Source organism: Colletotrichum costaricense, assembly GCF_030867565.1.
Source record: "Colletotrichum costaricense strain IMI 309622 chromosome Unknown Scaffold_6.1, whole genome shotgun sequence".
NCBI classification, from domain to species: Eukaryota; Fungi; Ascomycota; class Sordariomycetes; order Glomerellales; family Glomerellaceae; genus Colletotrichum; species Colletotrichum costaricense.
In genome coordinates this window covers 738,492-766,106 of record NW_026848235.1, presented here as the reverse complement: position 1 = coordinate 766,106, position 27,615 = coordinate 738,492, and the positions used below count along the sequence as shown (strand labels likewise).

The 27,615-nt window shown below is 37.8% G+C and overlaps 9 protein-coding genes across 9 annotated transcripts; 5 read left to right on the top strand and 4 right to left on the bottom strand.

The window, feature by feature from the left end:
* Positions 1 to 11,372: 11,372 nt before the first annotated feature.
* CCOS01_06481 (serine/threonine protein kinase) lies at positions 11,373 to 12,869 on the top strand (the record flags this gene model as incomplete). Its single annotated transcript, XM_060454650.1, has 2 exons — positions 11,373 to 11,738; positions 11,802 to 12,869. 2 exons carry the CDS (start codon positions 11,373 to 11,375, stop codon positions 12,867 to 12,869), a joined length of 1,434 nt encoding a protein of 477 aa, XP_060314350.1.
* Positions 12,870 to 13,079: 210 nt separating this feature from the next.
* Positions 13,080 to 15,224, bottom strand: CCOS01_06480 (uncharacterized protein; the record flags this gene model as incomplete). The annotated part of the gene is made up of 6 exons (XM_060454649.1): positions 13,080 to 13,145; positions 13,213 to 13,274; positions 13,397 to 13,682; positions 14,172 to 14,194; positions 14,291 to 14,617; positions 14,957 to 15,224. 6 exons carry the CDS (start codon positions 15,222 to 15,224, stop codon positions 13,080 to 13,082), a joined length of 1,032 nt encoding a protein of 343 aa, XP_060314349.1.
* A 616-nt stretch (positions 15,225 to 15,840) lies between these two features.
* On the top strand, positions 15,841 to 18,470 carry CCOS01_06479 (extracellular alkaline serine protease; the record flags this gene model as incomplete). Its single annotated transcript, XM_060454648.1, has 4 exons — positions 15,841 to 16,412; positions 16,466 to 17,359; positions 17,421 to 17,748; positions 17,808 to 18,470. 4 exons carry the CDS (start codon positions 15,841 to 15,843, stop codon positions 18,468 to 18,470), a joined length of 2,457 nt encoding a protein of 818 aa, XP_060314348.1.
* A 125-nt stretch (positions 18,471 to 18,595) lies between these two features.
* On the bottom strand, positions 18,596 to 19,513 carry CCOS01_06478 (uncharacterized protein; the record flags this gene model as incomplete). The annotated part of the gene is made up of 2 exons (XM_060454647.1): positions 18,596 to 18,911; positions 18,966 to 19,513. The coding sequence occupies 2 exons, from the start codon at positions 19,511 to 19,513 to the stop codon at positions 18,596 to 18,598; spliced, it is 864 nt and encodes a 287-aa protein (XP_060314347.1).
* An 838-nt stretch (positions 19,514 to 20,351) lies between these two features.
* Positions 20,352 to 20,751, bottom strand: CCOS01_06477 (uncharacterized protein; the record flags this gene model as incomplete). The annotated part of the gene is made up of 2 exons (XM_060454646.1): positions 20,352 to 20,423; positions 20,512 to 20,751. The coding sequence occupies 2 exons, from the start codon at positions 20,749 to 20,751 to the stop codon at positions 20,352 to 20,354; spliced, it is 312 nt and encodes a 103-aa protein (XP_060314346.1).
* Positions 20,752 to 22,020: 1,269 nt separating this feature from the next.
* Positions 22,021 to 22,707, top strand: CCOS01_06476 (uncharacterized protein; the record flags this gene model as incomplete). The annotated part of the gene is made up of 1 exon (XM_060454645.1): positions 22,021 to 22,707. The coding sequence occupies one exon, from the start codon at positions 22,021 to 22,023 to the stop codon at positions 22,705 to 22,707; it is 687 nt and encodes a 228-aa protein (XP_060314345.1).
* Positions 22,708 to 23,015: 308 nt separating this feature from the next.
* On the top strand, positions 23,016 to 23,865 carry CCOS01_06475 (protein kinase; the record flags this gene model as incomplete). Its single annotated transcript, XM_060454644.1, has 2 exons — positions 23,016 to 23,561; positions 23,632 to 23,865. The coding sequence occupies 2 exons, from the start codon at positions 23,016 to 23,018 to the stop codon at positions 23,863 to 23,865; spliced, it is 780 nt and encodes a 259-aa protein (XP_060314344.1).
* A 494-nt stretch (positions 23,866 to 24,359) lies between these two features.
* Positions 24,360 to 24,822, bottom strand: CCOS01_06474 (uncharacterized protein; the record flags this gene model as incomplete). The annotated part of the gene is made up of 3 exons (XM_060454643.1): positions 24,360 to 24,428; positions 24,506 to 24,556; positions 24,628 to 24,822. 3 exons carry the CDS (start codon positions 24,820 to 24,822, stop codon positions 24,360 to 24,362), a joined length of 315 nt encoding a protein of 104 aa, XP_060314343.1.
* A 1,468-nt stretch (positions 24,823 to 26,290) lies between these two features.
* CCOS01_06473 (uncharacterized protein) lies at positions 26,291 to 27,591 on the top strand (the record flags this gene model as incomplete). The annotated part of the gene is made up of 4 exons (XM_060454642.1): positions 26,291 to 26,944; positions 27,013 to 27,144; positions 27,221 to 27,421; positions 27,496 to 27,591. 4 exons carry the CDS (start codon positions 26,291 to 26,293, stop codon positions 27,589 to 27,591), a joined length of 1,083 nt encoding a protein of 360 aa, XP_060314342.1.
* Positions 27,592 to 27,615: the final 24 nt, after the last annotated feature.

Sequence of the window (27,615 nt, the reverse complement as noted above, 5' to 3'; positions counted from 1 at the left end):
ATTATATAAAAAATACTAGCTTTTTTAACGTATTATTTTAAAAAGATATTAATTTACGCCCTAATATTTAAAATTACGACGATTATCGAACCCTTATTATCCTAATTTATATTAAATATTTAAATTTTTAATTATAAATAGGTATTTAAAATTACGGAAATTAGAATTTTAAAAATCGGGTTAGCGCTTTTAATTTTATTAATCTTAGCTATATAACTCGGCTTTAAAAAGAGGTTCTCGTTATACTTATTAAAAAAATCCTTAATATCTTTTTATTATTATCCGTTCTTTACTAAGTTAGCTAAGGATTTCGGAGCTTTTAATAAGATTTTATTAATATTAAAATACCCTTAATTACGTATTAAAGTTATTATTATTATAATATATTCTAATATAATTTTTTATAAAAAATTTATAAAAAATAAAATTAGAGCTTTAAGCCTTTTTTTTATTAGTTTTTTAACTTTAGCCCTAAAATTAAAGTCGTAAAGCTAATTTATAATTATCGTTTTTTAAACTTTATAAAAAAGAGGTTTTTAAGTTCTCTAAGTATTAATATTAAAAGTATTAATTAGAACTTTAATAAGCTAGGGCTTAGAAATAAATTTAAAAATTACGTTCTTTACTATTTTAAAAACCTTATTATTATCGTTAATTTTTATAAGGAATTAATAAAGAGGTATATAGAATTGATATAGAGGTATATACTTTATATTAGCGTTACTATTTTACTTTTTAATTAGTTTAAAAAAATAGTACCTCCCTATAAAAGTAATAAGAGTAACTATACTAATATAGCTATTCTTATTATCCTCTCTTACCTAAGCTCTAGTTTAAGATTTTTAAAAATAAGAATATTATTATAACCTACGTACTCGTTTAGAACCGCTATATTACCTATTTAAAATTTATTAATTTTAAATAAGCTAATAATCTAAGCTTTTATAAATTTTAAAAAGGTAAGGCTTCTTCTTATTATATACTTAAAATATATAAAAAGTAAATTATAATAACGTCTACCTAACTACCTCTTCTAACGTAGTTATAATAATTTATTATTATTATAAACTACTTCTTATTAACTCCGTTTTTTTTAAATACTAAGCTATATTAGCTATTTACTTATATAATTCCTTATTATCCTCCCCTTATTAAAAATACTAAACTAATTCCTTATTTATTACTAAGATAAGCTTAATATTTAGCTTTAACTTAGCTAACTTATTTTTTTTATAAGCTTAGCTAGTATTAACTTATTCTTATTTTTAAATAAGTAGCCTCGCTTTTTATTACTTATATTTTAGTTATTATAAATAATACGGGCTTAACTAGCTAACTAGCCTTTTTTAAATAAAACTAATTATAATAGAATAGGCTATATTATATTCTTTAGCTTATTATAGAGGGATATAATAATTTTAAAGTTAAAGATTTAATAATATAAATTTAAAAAAAACGTCTCTTAAAAATATTACTAAGAGTATATTTTTTATTTATTAAAAGTAGCTAAATCTAATATTTTAGAATAGATCTTATAGTAATATAAAATACTTAACTTAATTAAAATAGTATAGTTTAGACTATAAGATCCGAGGGGGTTTAGGAATAGCCTCTTACTAAACGGTATTACTTTTTTTATAAACTAGCTTTATATTTTAATTAAAATAAGATATTTTAAAAAAAGTATTATTCGAAGTTCGCTTAGGTATTTAAAACGAGTACTTATATACTCCCGGCTTATAAATACCTCGTCCTTTATATAAGCTTAGCGAAAGTATAGCTCTTAATCGCTAATTATATCTTATATAACGTTAATAAGCTAATATAAGTAACTAAGACTATTTAAAAAATAACCTTTAATATTATTATTACTTAACTTAATACTAGAAGTAATACAAGTACTAAAGTTTTAGTATTTTTAAATAAAGTAACGGGCCTATTATACTTTTAAAAATAAGTATATTATATAGAGGTATTAGAAAATTAGGTATTAGTTATTAAACTTTTTATAAAGCTTAGTCTAGGCTTTTTTAAAAGTATGCTCCGTTTTAGTAAAGATAATAAGCTTCTATATAATTAATACCCCGTAATAAGTATATAGAATAGTTTAATTTACTATTATATTAATATAAGTACGGTCTTTATTACTAAGCTTAGCTATTACTTACGTAATTAACTAATAATCGTTATCGTTAAACTTATTACTATTACTATTATAACTAGGGTCCTTAATTTACTTCTATTTAGCCTTAAGTATAACGTTAGAGTTAATATAATAAATATAGAGTTATTACTAAACTTTAAAAAACTACTTATTAAGTACAGTTTTTATTTACTTATCGTAGTTAGTAATAATAATAGAAGGTTAGTAAATTAAGTATTATTTAATTAGTTAATGGATACTTATTAAGAGGAACTAAAACCCTTCTAATCTCTCGTTATTAATAAAACTAAATACTATATTATAAATAGACCTAAAATAGGTCTATCTAGTAGCTTAAAAAAGAGGGAGCTTAAAGTAATTAGTATTATATATATTATTAAAGCTAATTATTTTAGGGAACCGCTTTTATATTTAAAAATAGTAAGGAAAAGTCTAAATAAGCCTAACTAAGTAATTAAGCTTATTAACCGCTTATTTAATAATATATAGGATCCCTCGTTTATTAAATAGCTTAATTAGCGCCGCTATTAGTAAATATTTATTTAATTTTTCTTAGTTAATACGGGCTTTAGTATTATAAATATCCCGCTAAGTAAATAAGGCCTTAGGGAATTACTTTTAAATAATAGCATATACGTTACGTACCTAAATCCTAACCCGTCGGCTTATAATCTTAATAATATCCTTAATTAACTAAGTAAGCTTATAATAAAAAGGGTATATAAATACTCCGAGGCTAGGGCCGTAGTTATATTAACTATACTAAGGGTTTAAATAATAACGTAATAGCTACTTACCTTCCTCTTACGCTTTTATAATTATTTATTATTAATAGCCGTACTTCCGAGACCTATACTATTTAATACCTATACCCTTTAAAAAACCGGGCTTACTAAATCGATTATATTAAAATAAGTATTATATAAGCTAATCTATTTAAGATATATATTTATACTATTTTATAATACTAAACTTATTAACCTTAGTAAAAGTATTAACTTAATTAAAAAGAGTATTTATTATTAGCTCTAAGTTACTAAGGATTAGTAAATTTAGGGTTTTATCTAAAAAAGGGGAGGAGGATTTATTACTTTAAGTATAATAAGAAGCTATAGTTTAAAAAAATAATAAACTTAAAAAAGGGTTTTATTATAAAAGTAAATAGGGTAGGGGGTTTATTTAAAAACCCTACGTTTTTTATTATAAATAGCTTTACTTATATTATTAAATAAGGCTAGTTATTAACTTTTTATTAGTCCTAATAACTTATATAATAAGCTAGAGAATATTATTAAACTATTCTAAAATAAGCTAAGTAGGTTATTAAAATTTATTAAAAAAAGGAGAGGGACTAGGCTCTAGTAATATTTAGGGGAGGGTAATATACTAAGTAGTTTATATCTCTCTTAAAAAACGGCGTATAAAATAGAATATAAGTTATTAAGACTTTTTATTAAAAAGGGGAGGACTATATATTAATAAAAATCGGGGAATAATAAAAAGTTAAAAAGTATCGGTTTTATTAAGAAATTTATAATTAAAATAAAAGGTTAGTTCTATTTTAATATATTAGTACGGATAGTAAAATAGTAATCGTATTTTTTATAATAGCTCGGATAATAGGTCGTTTATTAAGTTACTATATATATAAGGATCGCTAACTCTATAAAACTAGCTAATATTAAAATAGTTATTATTTAAAATAAGAGATAATAGTATATCGTTATTATTAAAGTATTAGCGTTTTATAAAACGGCTTTAATTATCTAAGTTATTAAATTAAGCTTAGTAATATAGGCTCGGTATATAAGCTATTAAAAAAGCTATTTTATAATATATAAACTAATATAGCTTTAAAAAAAAGAGGACATAAAACGTATTAATTATAACTTCGTAATAAAGCTCTTTTAAAATATAATTGCGTAAAGGAAATTATAAAAAGGGGTAAGTATTTTAAAAAAAAGTAGTAAAATTTAAGTATATTAATAATTAGAATTTTAGCTAATTATAGTAGCGGATGCGTATACTGCTATAAAGTATATACCTCTATATTAATTCTGTATACCTCTCTATTAATTCCCTTTTTATAATCTCTCTTTTTTAATTAAAAAAAAAAACCGTTTTTTTTTTAAGTTATAAAAGTTAACTTAGGTTATTAATCCTATACGTCTTTTTAAAATAAAGTTTAGTTATTAAAATACGGTTCTTAGGGGTTTTTTTTTTATAAATAATATAAATATTTATTTAGTTATAATAGTTTAAATTAAATTATATTACGTAAACGTATTTAACTATACTTATAAAATTAGCTAAAGGGAGTATAAATATAGTCTATTAAAATAGTTTAATTTAGTAATTTAGAATTTACTTAGCTAAGAGCTTAATATTTTCTTTAATTAATATATTCGCTACGTAAAAAAAGAAGGTAATACGATTAGTAATCGCACGCCTTTTTTTATTTTTAATTATAATAAAGAGGATATTATTTATAAGTTTATAACCGTTACGCTTTTTATAATACTAAGCTCCCTAAGCTAAAATAATAAAATAAGTATCCTTATTAAAAATATATTAATCGTAATTTTTAATAATTTAGTAATATTAACTTTAGTAATATTAGTAATAATCCCTAGGTCTTATAATTAGGGGCTAATTAGAACGCATAGTACTTATATTAAATATATAAATAAGGCCTCGAAAGTAAATACTATTTTAATAGATTTTTAGTTTACTTATTTTATTAACTAAGTTAAAATTAGTAGTATTATTAATAACTACTTAGGTAACCTAGACCTTTATTATTAGCTAGCGATATTATTAGCGGTTTAAATATTAATATTAAGTATTTTTATATATTTAAAAAATAGAGGGCCGTAATAAGGGCTCGGGTTAACTCTAATCGTTTATAAAAAATAAGTTATACTCTTTTTTATACGTAATCGTATTAAGAAGTCCTATTTTAAACCTCGCGTACTTCGTTAATTTAATAAAACTATTTAAAATAACCCTAATTTCTTTTATTACTTCTTTTATAATATTAATATAAAATTACTTATATATAGCTTTAATTAAGCTCTTATTAATTATAATATAGAGGTTTTATTATTTAGTAAAAGTAATTATATTATTAATTTTAATAAATAGTACTTAAATAGAGTTTAAATTAAAAAACGAAATAGGTAGTCCTTTAGTAACTTTTTTAATTTACTTTTTTTTATTTAAAAAGCGGTTAATATCCTATTTCTTATACTTTTTTAAAAAAAAATCCTTAGTTTAGGCCTAGGGTAGTCTTCTAATCGTATCCTTAACTAAAATTTAATAATCTCTTTTTATAATATACGTAATAAATTTATCTCTAAATCGGTCTAGGACCTTATTAATCTCGTACTAATCCTCGAACTTTTTTAAAAAATCTACGATATTATTATTTTTAAAAATAGTAATTCCTTTTCAACTAGGGAATAGTATTTTATAAAAACTTATATTTTTTATTAAATTAAGCTAAGGAATTATAAGGCCCTTAGTTTAAAACGTAGCTATTTAAATCTAAGTAATAATAGTACTTAAAAAGGTATTAATTAAAATATTTATTCTAACTTAAGCCGTAACTAGCTTTTTTTAATTAAATTAATAAGTAAATTTATTAAAAAAAGTAGCTTTTTTATTATTAAATAATTCCGTAGCTTATAGGTCTTAATAAATTATAAAAGCTAATTTAATAAACGGTTTATTTAAAATAAAAAGGTTAAGTTCGTACGATTAAACGTCCTAAGGGGCGCTAATAATAGTAAAAATAATACATTAATTATTTATATTTACGATCCGAGGTTATTAAAAGTATAGTTTATTAATTTTATTTATAATTTTAATAGTCTTATATTAATCTATTTATTTTAAATAGAGTTTAGAAAAAGAAAAGAGGAGCCGTTTTAATAATTAGAATATAATTATTATCTTAATTAACGTAATTTAAACTATTCTTTTTAATTCTTACTAAGTATATAACTAAAGTTTTAATTAAACGTCGTATTAAGCTTATAGTAATACTAATTAAAATTATTAATAAGTTTAATTAAAAACTAGTTTTATAAATATTTTTAGTCCGACGTATTTATACTTCTAAATAAGTCTATTATTAAGTCTTTAAGCTATATTAATTAATAAAGAATAGTCTAGTTAAATAACTAGTTATACTTATTAAAGCGTTCTATTAGTTCTAATTTTAACTCGTTATTTATTTTATTATATTATTATAGCGTTTTATATTTAAGCCCGATTTAGTTTTATATATTCGCGTTCTCCCTTATTTTTTATCTTATTCGTTTCTTAGGGTTTATTATATTTCTTATTTTATTAAATAAAAAGTCCTTTTTTTATATATCTTTACCTTTATATTTTAATTATTTAATTACTTTTTTTAAATTAGAGTTTTATTATTTATATTCGTTTTAATTATTATACCGTTCTTTTTAATTAATTATTTAAAGCTTTTTTAATTAAATCGGGTCTTTTCTCGCTTATTTTCTTATTTAATAAAAAAGGGATTTTTAAAAAAGAAAATTATTAAAAACGTATAGGGTATAAAAGACTTTCGTAGTACGGTATTTTAAAAAAACTACTAATACTTATAAAAATAATATAAAATACCTCTTTTAATTAAGTTAATACGGCCTTAATTAATAAAATTATAACTAAAAAAAAAGGATAGTATTAGCTAGATTAAAAAGGTAAACTTCTTAATCGTTTTATATTATTATATTTAAAAATAAATTATTAAAAAAGCTCTAGTTCGATTTTAAAAGGTATATATATAATTAAAATAAAAATCTATGCTATTAAACTTATTATTTCTAATCAGGGCCCTTCTCTTTATATTTTATTCTAATTAGCCCTTTTATAAATACCTATACTTAATTAGCTTTAAAAAAGAACTACTAGGACTAATCGCCCCACCCTATTCTAATATAAATAATTTTATAATAATAACTTCTCGTAATTAATATAAAAAAGCATAGGGTATTATAAAAAAGATATTTATACTAGCGTTTATTACTTTTATATTAGACTTAATCTTTTTATACCCTCTAAATCCTACTTATTTTAAATATTAAGGCCTCGCTAAGTTAATATATAATATATTACTTAATAATATCCTTATTATATAAAGATATAAAGAGTATATTTATATATTATATATTTAGCCCTTTTTATTAAGCTAGGAGCGCTTATAATTACTACTTTATTATCTTCGTAATTACTCTTTAATAATAAATACTCGTTAGTTAGTTATTACCCCGGGCTTATTTTAGAGCTTTTTAATCCCGTATTATATCTACTCTAAATTTATAAATATTATATAAAGCTAGTTTTTAAGTAACGTTATTAATAATAATATTATTAATTTTATTATAATAGTTTATATAAAATTAGCTAAGTTAAATAGTATCTTAATTAGTACTAATATTAATAAAACTAATTAAAAGAATATAATAAGTATCGTTATTAAGGCTCGTAAAATATACTAATAACTTTACTAAATTACTAACTAAGCTATTATTAATAACCCCCGAGCATAAAGTACTACTAATAATAATTACTAGGGCTTAATAATACTACTATAATAGCCCTTTTATTAATTATAAGTTAGGTTAAAATCGGAATATATATAGCTATTTACTAAGCCCGTTTTACATAATATTTCTTAGTACGTAAGATAATAATTAACCTAGCTATTACCTATCCTTATAATAAAAAATAAGCCTAAACTTAAATAACTTATATTACTTAATAAAAAAGCTAAAGGGTATATATTAAATATAGTGTGGCTAAATATCTATATAAGTATTTATTACGAGGCTATTACTAAGGAGTTTAGAATACTAATAAATATAAATATATTATTAAATAAGAATAAGTATAAGTAAATAAGGGGTATAATAATATTTTATTATTTTAATATTTATTATTATATAATATATCTATTATTAATAGCTATATAAGTAGTTTAAAATAATAATAACCTAGATAAACTATACTAATATTAAAAAAATCTTATTATTAAAAGGTAATATATAAATAATATAGCGCTTCCTTTTTTATAATACTTTTTATTACGATAATAATAAGCTTACTTATTAAATATACTAACTTTATAATAAGGCTTTAATATTATCTAATAAAATACTACTTCGTATTAATAAAAAAATATATAATTATAAGAGGATATTAAAAAAAAAGAGCTAATAAGTATTATTAAAAGAAATAGAGAGTACTATAATACTATTATTATTAGTTAAGTTAATAAAGCATAGTACTTAATTAATAAGGGTAAGCTATTACTTACTAAGGACGCGAATATATTATAAACCTTTAAGTAAGCCCTGCGCTTAGTATATATATAGTATTATAACTATAATAAAATTTAGAACTTCGGATATAAGGTTATTTAGTAATCGAACCGCTTTAGCTTTATAAATAAGTAAGTACTAGCTAGTATTTACTTATTTAATTATTTACTTAATTAAGTCTTATACTTAGTAATTCGAGGTATTTTAAGGGCCCCGGCGAGGCCTATAAAATAAGGTTATTAATATTTAAAGCTTAGAGAGGGGTTACTAATATTTACTAAGGGGCCTAAAATAACCTTTTTATTTCTTAATTAATAGATTTAAATAAATTTATTAATTAAATATTAAATATTATTTCGTAATATTGCCCTTAACTAAAAAAAAAAGCTTTAAGTACTACGTATTTACGTATTATTAAAATATACGAAGGATAAAATCTAGAAACATTACTATTATAATATAGGTTATAATTTTAAGTTATTTTTATTATAATATTAAGGTTTTTAAAGTACTCTTAATATACCCCCGGGTTTTTTATAAATTCATAGGATATTTACTATTATTATAGTATTATTACCCTATCCCTTATTAACTATATAAGTAGTATTTGCAATAGCTTTATATTTATAAGAATTAATTATTAATATTCTTTTACTTTAGTAATTTTTATTAGTATATTTTCGCTCATAGTAACTACGTTAAGTATATAAATAGTAACTAGTTTATAATAAGCCGTATTAATTATATTTTTATTTATAAGATATACAATTTGCGCTATATTTTTATTATCGTTATGCCTATAGAAATTTTAAATAAAAAGGATTATATACTTGACTTATATAAAGTGCGCTATTTTAAGGATTAACTTATTATTATTAGTTTTAATATTATTTAACTTAAAAAGCTATACTTCGTTAAAATCCGTAATTATAGTATCTAAGTTAAGTAGTAAGTTAAGTAGCTATAATATACTTAATATTATATAAGTATATCCCTACTATTAGCCCGACTATATACTAATATATTTATATTATAAGTATCGGCTCGCTTACTTTATATATCCGAGTATTAAGTAAGTAAGACTATTTATTTTAAGCTTATAATCGTAAGAGGTAAATAGCTTACCTACCTAATATTAAAGAACTTTATTAGTAGTAATAGTAGTAGCGGGGCCTTAATACTATGATTTTTAAATAATAAAATAAGTTAATTATTACGAGCGACTTTATTTTTTTCGTATTAATAAATCCATATATAAACTATATATTTATATTATCTCCCCCGCTAGACTATTTCTTTTAAATTTAATAAGGATAGTAATAATAATAATATCTAGTAAACTTAGAAGTTTAATTTTAAGGATTTTATTTAAAAGTATAAGTAGTTATAATATCCGCATATTTATAATAATATCGTAATATATATAAGTAATAATATATTAATATATTTATTTAAATATATTAATATCCGTATACCCCGAGCCCTAGGATTACCCCCTAGTACGGTCCCTTAATACCTTATTTATAACTCTTAAAACTCTTAGCTACTTTTAAATAATTATTATTATATACGTAATTATTATATATATTATTATTATTATTAAATAAGTAATAGTATTTTATTTAGTAGTAGTAGTATAGGGTTGTACGACCGTGTTAATATTTATAATTAATATATTCCCTTATACGCCCCCGGTAAGGTAATTTTAGCTATTAAGACGGGGAATGAGTGAGACGATAAAAGGTTTTGGGACCCATGCACCCATAAATTTGGTAACACAGATACAGATCAGATGCTTGGGGCAAATGCTCAAATGGATTGACTACTTTTGCCTAGACACGTGCTCAGTTTCTTTTCACTTCCTCTTTTCTCGACTGGCTTAGAAAGCTTTTCAAAATCAACATGGAGGTAGTATGCAGCCTGTGTAAGTCTTCCTCAAAAAAGGTGGCAAAATCTTTCTTGGTATAGCTGAAGTAGCTGCTACATCTCCTCCTCTGATATGCATGCAACCATGACTGCAGTTTCTTTTGTGCAAATCTCGTTGGAGGCAGAAAGCTTACTGCATACCCATCTACGTAGTACTCACCCATTTAAAAGCCAATCACCAAGCATATCCCATCCTGTGATAATGCACATATCGGCACAATATTGACTGATACTGGAGTGCCAATAGTGGATGGCCACGACATTCGCGGGGTATTGAGAGGCGCACTTGGCGTTGCGAATTGATCAAGACCAGCAATGCCCACGTCGTCCTGGGCGAAGTCCGATGCACTGGGCCACGGAGCTCGCCCGCGGAATTCCGTGACAGGTATTACAGCTCATGAGCGATGAGTGCGCTCCGACTTCAGATTTAGTCCTCGAAGGTAGCAATCTCTTCTGAGCAGTGCTTCTTTTGCTCAAGAACATTTGTTTCAACCTTCAATCAGAAATTCCGATCCCCAGTGCCAGTGAACGAGTGGTTACAATGGTCAGTCTAGTTTCCTGATGGCTACCTGCAACCTCATTCATCAACCGGCAAGAGAGTCATTTCTCACTCAACCATTGGCCTTACTGAGGTGCTAAATCATGACTTTCTCTTTCAGGCTCATTTCCCCAATCATGTTGAATCAGCGCGCGATGTGATCCAGCAATCACTTTACCTAGCTTTGCAAAGGGATCTCCAAGATTACAGTAGATGGTTCATTCCTCGCGGTCAATTATTCACTGTGTTGAGCCAAGAGAAGGTCAAGGACTTCCTGAAAATATCCCTTGATCCTGAGGTTTATACCGAGTCTCTTGTTGACAACATCGCCTCCTTCATAAGTCCGAAAAAGGGGACCTGCGAGTGCGGAGAATCAGATTGTACTGGTCTGAGAATCATGTTTTCGACTTTCCTGTCCATGGCTCGTGAAGATCTGATCATCAGTTGCTGGCGAGCCTCGCCTTCTCTCTGCGATAGCTTGTGGCCGATCAATGCGGCAGACGCGCGTACAGCGCATCATCCAGCGATACAAGACATTCTTCAAACTCTTCATCTGGAAGAGAAGAATCTTGTATTTCAACAACAGTGGCCGATGAGATCACCGTACTTTACAAAGCTTTTTCCATCAGCACACGAATATCACCAACGACTTCCAAACGATGTAACCCTACCTTGGATAGAACTCGAGGTTCGGGAAAAATGGAATACACGCCAACGAACCTTCGTACGGAGGATCAAGATTCACCAAGATCACCATGCGCTAGTAAGCACTTCTTGACAACCGCGTACGCGTGGTTCATCATTTCCAAATTCTTAAACAAGCTAGGGTATATCAGAAGACGATTTTGCACTGAAAGTCTTCGAAAAGGGGAAAAATTTGAGATTGGCTGCAGAAAGATTCAGAAGTGAGATCGCATCAAATCAAAAAGTGACACACCCAAACGTCGCTCCGTTTTTGACGGCATTCGAACATAGAGACTCCTTCTATATCGTGTTGCCATGGGCACAAGGAGGGAATCTGCGACACTTCTGGGACGATCATCTCCCCAATGGCAATCAAGAGGGCCCTTCTGCGCCGTGGTTCTCGATGAATTGGATGGCAGACCAATGCTACAACCTAGCTGATGCCATTGCCACCATACACGGCCATCGCTCTGAGTTGGGAGGGTTTGCTTTGCAACCTCAGTTGCACCAAGATATCAAACCCAAGAACATTATCTGCTTCGCTAGCTCGGTTGGTGGCAAGGCATCCTGGGTACTCAAGATAATCGATTTCGGATTATCGGCGCCGGTTGTGAATGGCTGTGTGCCACGAAAGAACATCGTCGAAATCAAAACCTATCGACCACCCGAAGAAGCATACCCACAGTCAGTCATAGACACCTCTTGGGACGTATGGTGCCTGGGATGTCTGTATCTTGAGTTCGCTATCTGGGCTCTCAATGGATCAGCTGAAATAGTTAACTTCCAGGCCGAGCGCTTGAAGGAACTACATGACACAGACGATGAACATGAATTCCCTCCCGTCTTAGAGGATACGTTTTTCTCCATGCGCAGAGTTGAATTCGTTCCGCAAAACATGCGGGCCATCTCTGTCGTCGAATCTCCAAAGATGGTTCCAGTACTTAAAGAATCAGTCACATCAGTAAGCACGGCTCTAAAGTCCAGTCCGACAGTCCAGTCCGACGCTTCCATTTCAATGTCAAGAAAACAAGCTAATCATTGCTCACAGCGATTCCGTGCTCTTCTCAATAACTCTATGTGCACGAAATTTCTCACTGGGCTGCTTGAGTACACGGAATCTAGAATGATCATTACGAATAGCGGTAGTCGAGCTACGTCAGCCGAAACCAGGGAATGCTTGGCAGAATACACGTCCGCCAAAAATGGATAATCATGGCCAAGGATCGTACTCATGTTTTCAGGTCATAACTAGGTGTCGATTATCCACAATGGACTTTTCTTTCACGTAATAATATGGCCCTCAACCTGTAGGTGCCAGCGCGTGCTATGTTTGCGAACAGGTTCCTGGCATGGATTTAGCTAGACATGCAAAACAGCTATGAGTTCACTTAAAAACTCACTATCTCTGTATTCAGTCAGACTAATCTGAGATAACCAGGGCTGTCTCAGCTTCTTCAAATGCGGTCAATATATCTTCAATTTCAGACTAAGAGCCTATCATGAGCACTGGAATATCTGATAATACATGCACAATGCTGGGGTCTATGACACACCTCAAGCAGCCGCCGGGGAAGCTGCATTTCAATTCCATTTTTTTTCGTAGCCTGCCAACGCACTATTTATCAGTAAAGCTTTTCTCCCTGAGGAGCAGATTGGCTGATGGACAGCGCACCCTAATTCTCATATCTTTCTCAGGGATTTGGAACTTGATGAGCATTTTTCTCAATACTGCCACACTTCCATATCGATGCGTAATCACGTCTGTGGGCCAGAAATCTTTGGTTTCGGTCCTGCTTCGTGTGGAAAGTGAGTTTTCCTGTATGGCGACTTCGTTCGCTCCCAGTTGGATATCTCGCTTTGGATGAAGGTCCTTGCTAAACGTCTTCTCTGGGTCCGCGACTGGCATTCCGACGTCGTTGCTGGCGTCATCGGATGACGCGCCATCCTTTTCTTCTCTGGAGACACTTCCTTCAATGACAGCCTCATCTTCTGCGTCTTCGTCATCAACTCCAACTCTGAGTGCCTGGTAGCATAGAGATTTAAGATGGAGTGCAATGTGCTTGGATAATTTTCTTTGGCTGGGAAAAGTCTTTGTAACTTCGACTCCCTTCAATCGAGATTTCGGAACCATTGCCGACTCTGGACTGTTGTCCACAAATTGAACTTGACGGTTCCGATGCTTCGGTGTTGAGCTTCCTGGGGTAATAGTGGTGCGTAGAGTGTTACTCGACTCAGAAGGTCCAGCAGATGGGCCTCGCTGCGGTTCCTGTTTCAATATGACCTCCTTGCACATAAAGCAGGCTGATCTTTGCTCATTTCCTGAGGCTGGCGAGCGATGAGCCCGATGCATCCAGTCAAGACCATGTTCGGTTTCCATGTGTGTTCGCCACGCAGCCAACTTCGCAAATGTTTGAGAGGGATCTGTACACTTTTCCGAGATGCAAATAAATGGCTGCACATCTTCATCCACATGACACCTAAAGACTCGTAGAGCTTGATTAATTCTACCAACTTCCATGTTATGTTGTGACTGGGCTGAGTAGAGAAAATGTGTTGGAAAGAGTTGTACTTGCCTCCACCATCGAATTTTCGTCACCTGCTCCGTTGAGAATTGCTTGCGACAGAACTGACATTTCCTTGTGATATCTTCAGAGGTTTCAGCCTTTGGTTGCCGAGGATACTGGATCTCTGTTTCTGTTGCTGTTGCCGCCGTGCTGATTGAGCTGGCCCGCTCAGATTGCATTGCCTCATAGCCCTCATTGAAGATCGACTGATGATATGTCGATGCCTTCTCATCATCATGCCAGGCGCTTGTATGATCTTCTCCAGCATGTGTATTATATTGCCTTTCGCGTCTGTCACACTCATAGTTGAGTCGTTGTCTTCGATAGATCATGGATCTTATAAGCTGTGTCTTCAACAAGTCAGGAATGTCCGGGAACTTGCCGGTGACCATGCCTGTGATGACTGTTTTAGTTTCAGAGTCCAGTGGATTCTTTCGGATGAACTCTTCCACTCTAGCTGGCCTGCTTGATTTAGAAGCTTTCGAGATCAACGCGGCTACACGGTTGAGTCTTTCAAGAGCGCCTAATATCCCCTTGAAGGCGCTGTTCAGATACCTCATGTCCAAATCTCGGCCAGGTTCCTCGGCATCATGTATTTGAACAGTGGTTCCTTGAAAACTGTCCCCTAACTTAGTCTCGGGTTTCCCCTCTTGCACAATGATAGTGTTGCTCCGCGCTATGTCAGAATAAGCGTCCGGATAGGGCAAGATTCAGCGAACTTGTGGTGAAATACCGGTTTCGAGATTGCGCTGTATGAGCCTGAGCATGTTCAGAATGATCAATTGCGGCGGCTTGTGATCGCTCAATCGAGCATCGAGGCAGAGTTGCGGCTCCGCGAAGACTCCCGCATTGTTTTCCCAGGCCTGAAACCTTTGTTGAAGCTCTCTCAAAGCGGTTTTACCTCGGTGGGTAGTTCGTATCATGTCGCGGAGTTGATCGGCGCAGCGACGAGTCGCAATTTGTATTGCAGGACCTTCCTCGATGAAGATAGATGCGTCCATGGCGGAGAGCTGAAGGTCACAATGAGCGCCGTTTGCACGGTTTTATTCTGTGGACATGAAGCTTTGGTTCAAAAGACGAGAGTAGCACCTTGAATGGAACTATGCTTACTTTGAGATTTGTCAGTTATAATCAGATCCGGGCCCTACGCCTGGAGTCGAATCGACGTGGCCCAACATGATTCCTTCACCCTGGGCGTGCCACAATATGGAGAGTGTCATCGGATGTACCTGTTATTATCACCAGGCATGCGGCGCGGTCAAATTCGTGGTGGGTGCTTGCATGTCGAAGTGACTTCGGAAGGACATTAGGACACTTGACTGGACGTTGACGAAACTGGGCAAGCAGGCGAAGTGGGGCGACGACCTTCATGAGCTGGCCACATTTGCGGCCCCACCCCTTCGATTCGAGACTGAAAACTACGGAGGTGCGGATAATTACCTACCAAATTTGCTGACGGGGAACAGCAATGACCCGCCACACTTCTCCCTCATCTTCGCGACCCGCTCGGCCTCGACTGTTTATTCATCCCCGAAATTGAAGTTAACAGTACCTCAGATCTAGGAGACACACCTAGAGCAATTCTTGTCCGTCTTCAACTTGCCTGCCACCTACCCTATGAGCTGGCTGGAAAAATCAGTTTCTGGCCTACTAGGGTCTATCAAAGGGCATGTCGAGAAGATAGTTGCAGATGTGCCCGAGACTGATCAGTCTCCAGAACATCTAAAGTCCCGGAACGATGCTGAGCTACTAATGGCCGATTTTGACATGTTACAGCTGTGGGAATATCTTCCGGAAGTATTAGAAAACCCACACAGTCTCGATTCATCCGATAATATCAGTGACTTAAAGGAATGGGAGATCTTAGCAGCAGAATTGGATCAACAAGGTCGTTGGAATGAGATTGACTTCGGCAAGTGTTCAGCAATTTGCCACGCAACAATGGGAGGCGACATTTCTTTCGAGACGAAAACACCATTCGAGCGCAGGATATTTCCGACTGGGCCTTCAACTTATCTGTTTGACGTTCTCGTGCGTCAGTCAAGCTGTTGCAGAAAACACATTGCGCGGCTTCATTTGAACGGCTTCTACGTTGAGAACGCAGACGCAGCCAGTCGATTCTCCCTGTTCGTCTCCTGCAACTCAGGGCTGGACATGGAATGGCATGAAGCATCTTACGACCTACTCATGTATGTGACCACATGTCGGCCTAGAAATTGTGCTGATGCCTTTGTTCTCCAAGACAAGACACTGGTGTAGAAGCTTCTCCATACCCGGATGACTTCTGCACACTTCCAAGTCTCTGTGATCAGTACGGATATGTCAATATCCGACAAGCTCCCAACAGGAAGCCTATTGTTCTGGCGAAAGAGAAGAAATCGAAACGGAGGCTTGACACACCGACACAATGTCTCGGTAAACTTCTTGACCAAGGTTGGATCGGCAAAAATGGTCACTGCACCATAGACGGAGGCCTACTTCCCGTGGAAAGGGCAGCATTATCTCTGAATCTCGCCCGAGCTTTGGTTCATCTTTCTCCGGACGCATGGGTCCGAAATGAGTGGAGCCTCGACAACATCTTCCTATCTTGGAGCCCCGGAACGCCAGATGGCTCAAGTCCCCCGACTATAGATGCTGAGAGACCATATCTGTCCATCCGACTAGATAACGAAAAGGAGATGCCCTCCTCAGATAAAGAATCCAAGGCAAGCACCTTTGAAACGATTTTGTTGTCATTCGCTCAAGTTCTCATGGAAATTTCAACTGGAAAGAGATTGCTGGAAGATCCCCAGCCAGGGTCTAACAAACGCGGCCGGCTGACAAACTGGTTCAAGAGCCGTGATTTTCAGTGGAGCCTTCTTGGATACGTGAAAGATGCCATCAATTCGTGCTTGGAAGCGGCTTACGTTGAAGGAAAGGTCGGGATGTCAATCAATGAATGGATCTACGACAACATTATCTCGCAACTGGAGGAAAATTGGCAACAATACAAGATTCTCGACCCACCGTCCTTCCGAGAATGGGACATGAATTTCCTGACCCCACTGACATCGCAGGCGCCAAGCCGCAGCGAAGGTGTGTCCAATGAGCAAAATCCCTCGACTGTTCAATACTTCAATGGTAGGGTTTCTGGAAGGTACGTGTAAAGACGACGTAGATCTCTGTTTTCGTATGACTTTATGACTTAGATCTCACAGGCATGGAGAAAACTCATCTTCACTCTGGTTTAGAAAGATGAACGACGTCTATTCCATTCTAGGCCCTGGTGAACAGTCTGATACCCAAACTCGGGTAGCAGTGCTGGATACTGGTATTACTCAGGAAGAAGCAAAGTTAAACGGGATTCAGGCCCATTCATATCGCGACTTCACTGGAGCTGAGGAAGTACAGATGAAGGATCAAACGGGACATGGCTCGGACATTGTCAAGCTAATTTACAGAATGTGCAACTCCACGGATGTTCTTGTGGCTCGAGTCTGGGAGAACGACTATGAAACCGAAGGTACCGCAAGTGCAGTTGTCCAAGTGAGTTCGAATCCAATCCAAATCGCCTGACACCAAAGCTTAAGTTACTATGTATCAAGGCAGTGAGCTGGGCTATTGAGAAAAACGCTGAGGTCATTTGTATGGCCTTTGGGTTCATAACAAAAGTCCCCGATCTTGAAAAAGCCTTTCGAGAGGCTATTCCCAAGGGCATACTTGTGTTTGCTGCAGCCTCCAATACTGGAAACAGTGCACGCATCACATACCCAGCCTCTTGGGACAGCCACGTGTTTTGTACATTTTCAACGAATGGCAACATCAAAAACTCTCATCATCTCAACCCAACAGGCCAGGATCAGAATAACTTTGCCATTCTAGGCGAGGATTTACAGCTCTCCGATGACACAAAAAACTCCAAGATCGTGTCGGGCACGTCTTACTCGACTGCGCTTGCCTGCGGTTTAGCATCTCTCTTGCTGAACTTCTCAAAACAGGTCAGAGACCCCGAAAGCAACAGGGAGCAAATTGCAGATGTTTTGAAGTACAAGGACAACTTGACCAAAGTACTTTGCAAGATATCAGAACTTGACGGGCATTATAAGTGCATTGTCCCGTGGAAGCTGCTGCCAAAGAACCTACAGGGACTACTTCCGTTGGAGGAAGGATCCGGATTAGACAAGAGCATAAGGGTTATGATAAGAACCACGGTGCGCGACAAATTGATCAAAACGCTCGGCTTGGCTGATGAGATTTGGCTTGACTAATGAGATTTGCCTTGGCCTATGAGGGCGCGAAATTTACACGATTCTTTAGCCTTTCATCTAACTTGACAACGTTGAATGAGTCTGGCATTAACATGCCATTATTACCAACGACAGGGTGTTTCCGATCAGTCAACGACGAGGAGCAACATTTCATCGTCATCTTCTGGAGTCTCAGGTCGTATTATATAGTAATTCTCCAGACCGTTCTTGGAGAGAAATGCCCTGACAGTTGCGTTGGCAGTGGCTTGAGTCTTGTCTAGCCCAAGTATTGTCCCCTTAGTGACAGTTTTCAAGCTAAGGCTTGAGTTAAACCAGCTGTCTGATATCTCAAGTAGCCGAACAGCCCAGATGAAGGCGTCATCATATTGAGCTGTGACTGATGTCTCGCTTGACTGAGAATACTCGGCCCCAATCTCCACCTTAAAAGCATCAACCACGTCGCTTGAATATGTTAGTAAGGCACACTGCAAGGAGTCTGGCCCGCATGAAACTCACAGGGACGGCTTTGAAACCCCTGATTTACCTTGAAAGTCTTTGTGTTCAAGTTTGGCGCCTTTTCCAATTTTGATTCCGGTAATCATGTAAAGCTTCCAATTGCCCAGTACCTTGTGCTGCTTGACGTATGCAGCAACTTGAGGTGCCCTGATGCAATCCTGAATCCAACTTGTCGGAGGCGCAATAGCCTGTGTCTCTAACTGATCGAACTCCCATGAATCAGTGCCTCCCACAGTCGATCCTATTTTCACCTCAGCTTGGGCACCTATCCCCACTCCGGCAAGCGCGGGAGCACCTGCGCTCGCACCGGCACTGCTCTCTAACTGTGCGTCACGAGACCAGGTGACATTGCTCTGTGTCGATCGTTGGACCCGAAAAGTTCGAGAAAAGCCAGGTAACTCATCCCTATTGATGACTTGATCCAGGCTTTTGATACCAGGAATGATGTGCCCCAGTAAAAGAGTGCCACAGGCTTCCCTATATGTCTCATCCATATAAATGGGCGGCTCATAATGGGTTTGGTCCAGGACGAACCAGTATTTCGTCATTCTCGAGTTGGCGCTCAAATGTGGCTTGGTATATAACAAAAGGGTCTTCTCGTCGAGTCCTTTGTTTAAGAACGAGGTGGATAATCGATCGCTCTAATAATAAAGGGCGATTGTAAAGGGTACCCGTCAGAAAGGGTAATGGTGTGAGAGATGTAAAATCAAGACATCAAGTGAGGCATGCCTCGACCAGATAGTTTATGCATTTATCAGACGGGCAAGGAGTCCTATTCGTTACGTTGATAGAGGCTCCCCGGTGGTTGAAGTCGCATTGTGGCTGCACCTTGAATCTGAAGTAGGTAGCACGTCAGGCTGCATACATGTAAGGTAAGCAGAAGACATCGCGATGTGACAGGTTAGGTTACGAAGGAGCCGGGTTGTGTCCCCACTTGACCACATTCCTGCAAGCCACTAGCATTTCCGTTTAGATTGCTGGACTGTGAAGCTGCTGCATTGCATGAATTCACCAACGATAGGTACTTTGCTGATGCGCAGTTGCCAAGCCTAAGTAGGTATGTACCCTCGTATACTTTCAGTAACATAACATGTGGCTTGGAATCATTACTTTCATACAAGTCGCTTAACCCGGCCGTGTTTGAAGGATAGCACGGGAGACTAACACAGTCCGCGATTGACAACCATGTGAGTTCCTGGAAACAAACCCCTTATCTACCTTTCCTTCAGCTGACTAATACAAGATGTGGAGGAATAAGAAATGTGACGAACAAGAAGACGGGCATGCTGAAGAAATTAGAAATGGTTCACGGAAATATCACATTATTACATGTACAAGACAACCCGAACCACTTGACGGGAAGATTATGAACTCAAGAAAGTTATATCAGCAACAGCTTAGAATCTCTTCCTCACTCAGTGGTCTTCTTGCGTATAGACGATAATTGTTCGACATCATCTATCGTAAGAGGCGGCAAGCATTAGTAAACCTCTGCGATAGACTCATACGAAAGTTGAATCGCCGTAGACTGTCTTCTGACACATACATGCAGTTGGTAGTCGTTGCCAAATCTATCTTTCAAGAGTTTCTGGAGTTTTCGCTTGTTGATAAACCGCCCGGATATCTCTTGTTTCCCATAACTGTGACTGTATGCTGACGATGAAGTCGCCGATGATGAAAAGCCAGTGTTTTGTCGAGTGGACGGTTGAGAGTAGTTGAAACTGTCATTCCGAGGATATGTCGGTTTGGGGGAGGTGGAAAACAAGCTGGTGAAATAGTTCATCATTGATGAGAGGTAGAACCGTTGGTTTGAGGAACCACTGGAATCGAATCTTGCTTGATATGCTTAGAAGTATCCTGAGGTTATTGAGAAAAGCATAATGAGGATGTTCCAAGGGCTTTAAGACGGCTGCAGGCCCTCTTGAAGTAATACGTACAAGCTGATTTCCCTGTCGGACACCTATACGTACTTGCATCAGACTGATATCTACTGAGCGAGTAATGTTGTCTTGCAAGGGAGAAGAAGACCTCTCATATTTCGTTTTCCCCCTTTCATCACGGGTAGATGCCGACCATCCCATCAAATTGCACCTTTAAAGTCCCAGCATCAATTGCATTCTTACTGAATGTTGCACTAACACACCCCTTTCGTTCGGCGGCTGAAGAGTGAAGTGCACCGTCCGCCAGCGCGGGGTATTGCTGATCGATGGTGACATCGTTCAGTATGCCTGGCTGTCCTTCTCCTTGCTATCGGGCAGAAACATGGCTTGGATGGTAGTGGTGTGGTGCAGCAGGCTGGGGGCTTGGCGGTTACGGTGTGGATGGTCCAGTATCATAAGCATGCACGCATTTCGGATATTCTCACCATAGAAGGCGAACGACTCCCCTGATGTAACCAATCCTTTCATAGACCAACCATAATCAAAGATCGATTCAATCCTTCTTTGTAAGGAGGCCTCGGTTTCTACGGCCGCCAATTTCGGGGCCTGCCTCGAGCTTCGAGTCACATCTGTCACGCTTGAATCTGCATATTGACGGGAAACTGCGACTGTCAGCTGCGCATGGCGGTGGCTATGGCAATGCCGCGCCAGAAACAGACAGCAATGGACATGTGAGCCTTGCGGCATTTTCACAACTCAAAAACACACTTGCGTCCAATTCTCTTGCGGATCATGACCACTACTTTGATCTACATATCCCCATCCATCCAATCCCGAACAAACCGGCATTATTTTCTCGACTACACAACTACACCGAACTACTTCCTCACAACATAACCTACCACATACATCTCTGCAAGCCTTGAACAGGTGGGTTGCTTCCTTACTGTATGCACTGTTTAGCTGTCAAGACGTTGCAATATGGCAGAGAAAGGCATGCGTGCTGCAGCCACGGCGTATTATCCACTGTTGTGCTTCCTGCGGCTGTCCCTGCCTATTACGGTTTAAGAAACAATCTTTCTGCACTTATCCAGTTTCGAAGTCATTCCAGGCCGCTAAGAAATACCTTACAGATTTCCGCAACGAGTCCGGTTCTTGAAAACCGAGCCTGCCTAATGCCACAGCCATCTAACGTCGGCGCCGCTAGGGACGAAATCGCCTGCATCCTCCTACGTGGTTCATGCCAAGATCTCAACGACAAACGCAATCGGTTCGTCCCACGAGGCAGTTTAGTGTCCCAACTCGACCACAAGAAGGTATCAACTTTGTTAGGCACACTTATTCCTTCCGACACCACTAAAGTCGCCGATATTGCACATTTCATTAGTCCCGGCAAGCACAAAGGATGTCTTTGTGACGATGCTTTGTGCACGGGACTGAGAATCATCTTCGCGACATTATTCATACTAGGCAAACCGGAAGTAATATTGGATATTTACCAATCTCCGGTTCATATCTGTGATGGAGCATGGCCATGCAGCGACCCGACCTTGCCAACCTACTCCTCTCGTGCTGCTGAGGCCCTTCGGGAAGTCTTGCAAGCCCTAGATGCACGTAATGAGGAGCTATTTCACCAGCTGCAATGGCAAATGAGGTCTCCATATTTCAGTATATCGGGTACAAATACTAGCAAGCAGCCTTACCGTCTGTTGCATGATGAAATCACATTGCCGTGGTCAGAGCTCAATATGCAGGGGGAAATACTCGATGGGCAAGTCTCATTTGTGCAAAAAATCAGCATTCACCGAGATCATCACGACTTTTTAGACGCAAGTTTGCAGATCGAACGGATCACCACTTAGGCCATATTTACTAATGACTTTTCGTATCTTAGCATGCCAAAATACCCGTGGAGCATTTTGCTTTGAAGATCACCGATAAGGAGCATACGACCAAGGCTGCCGAGACTTCTTTCATGGACGAGATTGCTGCCAATCAAAGAACAACCCATCCTCGTATAACACCACTGCTTTCTGCCTTCAAACATCGAAATCGATATTATCTCCTATTCCCCTGGGCTGACGGCGACAGTCTCTACGACCTGTGGAAAAAGCATGGCTCACATCATATTTCTACTGAGCATTGTCCGCCTTGGTACTCAGTTCGGTGGATGATAGACCAATGCTACTACATAGCCGACGCCTTAGCCACGGTTCATGGCTATGATTCTTGTGAAGGGGGGTACTCTTCCGAGGCCCAGCTTCATCTCGACATCAAGCCGGAGAACGTTGTCTGCTTCCAAAAGTCCCACGACGGCAAAGTCTCATACGACTTGAAGCTAACGGACTTTGGTCTCTCTAAATCTTTCAATCGGAGTTCTCCGTCACGTCCGAGACAGAAGGTGGAGACAAAGACGTATCGGCCGCCCGAGCGAGACACGGATCTTAGGAAGTCTGTGGTGGATGAACCTTTCGACATATGGTGTTTGGGATGCCTGTTTCTCGACTTTATCACCTGGGCCATCGAGGGGTGGGGCGCAGTTGAGAGCTTCCGCGAAAGCCGCCTTTTAGAGACCGATGAGGACGACGTCGACCCAGAATTTCCCCCGGTACTGGAAGATACTTTCTTCAAAAAGAGGGTGCAACAAGGGACATGGTGGTGGCCACGAAGAATTTCTCGGACCATTGTTGCAGATCTGAAGCCCTCAGTAGTTTCGGTGAGTATTGCAACCATCAAATGACCCACGATTCTGGCCAATTCATGATGCTGATTGAAATCTGTGTCAGCAATTCCAGTATCTCCGCGACCATGCACGATGCACCGAGGAATTGAGGAGATTCCTCAGTCTCGTCCAGTCCAGAATGCTGCTCGTTGACGGCAGTACACGAGCAGCGTCGAATGAGGTTCGAGATGTCCTGCAGGTGTGGAAGCAGAGCTTCATAGAGCAAAGAGCCGAGGCACAAAACCTCAATCCGACTAGTCAGCGGTTGCATGGGCAAACGAATTCAGGCCTTTGCTAGTGGCTCTGGAAGTATGCAGATGAGTTGTATCTGGCCGGCGCATGCAGCACTCCAACATTGGGGTACGTGGAATTGGGCATTGACGTGGCGTCTGCGGATTGGGAATCATCACTTCACCCCTAGACACCATAAGTCTGGACCTGTACATGAAAGTGTCGCTTGTTTGTTACGTTTTTTTTTCCTTTTTTTCGGAACGATGGTCCTTGGCGAAGAAGCGCAATTGTTCCGACCAGATTTCCCTTGCGGTCGATTGAAAACGTTTAGTCGAATGTTCGCATTCCACGTTGGTCTATCTAGATGGTTGTGATCCTTATCTCGTCCAACGCGGACTTCAGTTCCTGAGCAGGTGCCATCAGCATTGCAGACGCCCGCATGGGCCTTATGTACACGCATCGTTGATATAACCACCCAGGTGTTTCATGTCGACGCCATACCAAAGCTAATAGACCAGCGCTCAAGATCAGACTCCACCAGTGAAAGTGCCAATACATATGTTACTCTTCTTCAGAATCCGAGTCTTTGGCCGCTTTCTTAAGATCGGCAACGGTTTTCTCCATCTCCTCCTGGTAGTTAACATTGGTTAGACGGTACGAGAAGTTCATAAACGTGTTTCATCCCACCAACATATATCGAGACTCACCGGTTTCAGTTTTCTAGGAAGTTGGACCTCGAGTAATTCGGCTTTTGTTGCCTGATCCGTTCATCAATTAGGGGATGCACTATGTAGAAGTGAATGGGCTGGTACGTTCGACAATGGCCTACCTTGATCTTGATCGTATCCTTGGAAAAGCCAAAGCCCAAGAGTGTCTTCTGTAACACCTTCGTGTTCGCATATCGACTGACAATTCTATCAGTCGCGACGAACTCGCTGGTTGTAGCCATTTTTTGTCGATTGCTGAAACCCGGGATGTAGCTCTTGAGCCTCGATGCCCAAGATCGGATAGTTGTGTCATCCATGTGAAGCAACAGCGGGGCTATTCGGAATTCAAATACAACTTGTTTGATGGAGAGATGAATTGTCTAGTGAAGCCTTCACGAGTTATAGCATGAAGAAGTCCACACTTCCCATTTTCGCCCTTTGGTCAGCAGAGCCAAGTCCCATCCAGGCTCCAGTCAGGCAAAGTGCTGTTTTTGATTCTGCGAACCAATTGAGTAGACTTCGGTGTCAGCCTGACAAGTGAGTGGCTGAGATTGCGAGGCATTTTCGGGCGCAAAAACGCCTGGAGCCGCAGTCAGACAAAGAGCTTATCATCGCCTGTGCTTTCGCTGATGCAAGCGGATGGTGTCGGCATGGGGCCGTCGGGTAATGCCACATCATACGGTACTTGGAGTCCACATCCATTACCTCCCAACATTTGCGCTAAATCGGCAGGCTGCCTGCAATCGCATAACAGAGGCGCAGAGCACCCACGGACACCAGACTCTTTTGCTGGCGTTGCCTATTCTTGCAGAGCACAGCCAAGATCAACACGTTATGTTGTTTCTAAGAGGTCTTGTGGGCTGCAAGTCTGCGAAAATGTCATTCGGATTGGTTTGGTTGAATGCGTCTGCAGTCAGCATGGTGCAGATACATATGTGCATTTTGTTATCACACAGTCAAAGGCGGGGTCGCAGCCCATGGAACTTCCTTTCAGACAAGTCCAGACGGTTTGGGATCCATTCCGGACTCCTCTCTATAGTTGGCAGACCGTGCCGGAGGTTACATGTATAAGCCATGGCAAGTGCCCAACAATAAACATTTGCCTGGTAAAATGAGAGGCTGAAGTTGCGTGTCTGCCACATTCACGATGGAGTGGTTGAGCCGAAGATTGGACTTCGTCAAAAGCGACTTGAAACGTTTTGACTTTTCTTCGCAAGGATCTTCAAAGATACGAACTTTGCGATTGGGAGAGACTAATCGAAATGTGAGTTCTCATCTCGTCTCCTCTGGCTAGCTAGGGCTTAGTCTTACCGCGAACGAAAGCATATCGTGACGCCAGATATCTCCGATTTCACAACGGAAGATGAAATCCTCGAATGGCTAGAATCGGTGGGTTCTCATGCAAATGATTTTTTGGGCTCCCTCCCCAAATCCACTTGCTGAATACGTTTGCTGCAGGAAAAGTCGACTCTAGAGCTTCCTGGCTTGGTGCTTGTGATGCATCAGAGACTAGTTGCCACCGATCTGCAAGGAGTCAAGGCGCTTCCTTATAGAGAAAGTACTTTCGCAAAGCTGGCTGAACGACTGCACCAGCATCATTCGCTCTCGTTTCTTCTTAGGAGAGCTTCTACTGCCATTGTCAACTTCAGACCTGTCACATGGGAGATTCATGGAGCAAATTCGCCATCCCTAGGTAAGGATTCTAGGAAAGTTCTTTCTGAGTGCTATTTGAACTAGAAGTACATCAATGACTCGTTATTGTGGTGTTTTAAGCGATCTGACAAAATGCGTATCCCAGTATATAACTGCAAGTCTGACACCGAATCCCCGCCGAGCGTGAATTACCCAGACGATGTTGCATTATCAGTCACTTCGTTTCCAAACCTTGGCACAACGCATGCAGTCATGTACGGATGTACACAACCCATCATCAAGTCAACTACCAGATACCTGAAGGACTTTGGGGGACAAGCCATTCATCCTCTTGTCATGCCCATGATATTCGCCGAGATAGAACGCGCCCGTCTGTTCGATTTGCTCGATAAAGAGAGAACCACGCTCGAGCAGCGCATTCTGGATCTGGAAACTAAACTTCGAGGCGAAGCTCAGAGTCCTACCTCCGAGAAGGCAGACCCTGAGCCCTTGTTGCGAATGAGAGATTGCGAGTCGACGAAACTTTGGATGGATGTCAACCGGCTGAAGAATGGGCTCCAAAGTCTCAGAATCCAGCTGCAAAACATGATAGAACATTCAGAAAATCTAGCCATGACGTACTTCAAGCCTCCTGTTGAAGGTAAAGATGGCATTGATAAATATGTCGAAGAGCGGAGAACAGGAAACAGGATTGAGATGAGACTACGCGAAATGGTTGATGAGTTCGGTAGCAAGATTCGAACCTGCGAAGGCCTACTTGGCGGCATGTCATTATCTGCTCAAATGGTGAGAGAAACTAAACCTAGCCTGTTAATCCACAAACATCAGATGAACTGACTGACGCTAATGAGCAGGAATCAAATTACTACACAAGACGCGATGCCAAAGTATCCATCATTATCGCGAACGCTACGAAGAGAGATGGCAGCCAGATGAGAAGCATCTCGCTGCTAGGGATGATATTCCTGCCTGGGACCTTCCTTGCCGTAAGTTCAGACCTTTCGCATCCTAGTTATATGTGTGAACGGTTGTTCAAAACAAAGCAAGCTAATACTCAATAAGTCGCTTTTCTCAATGTCTTTCTTCAATTGGACCCCTCCAGATGGTGATCAAATCATCTCGCCGTGGATAGCCCTTTATGGCGTTCTTGCTGTCGTGATCACGTTGGTCACTGTCTGGAGGATGAGAAAGTGGATGGAGGCAGAAGAGAAGAAGGCCAAAGAACAAATGATGAGGGAGGTTAACAGCGATGGCGACTCTATTGTATGAATATTGTTCTAGTACTCGTAGCGGACTTTGGAGATATCATGATGCCCTGAATGACCTTTGCACAACAGAACGAGTGCGAGTGCCTAGAGTGGAGGGCCCGGATCAAAGGGGAGCTCGTTCCAGACTATCCCGTGATAAAGCCTTCAGTATTTGAGCAGGAATAGATGACCATTTCCTCAAATCTCATG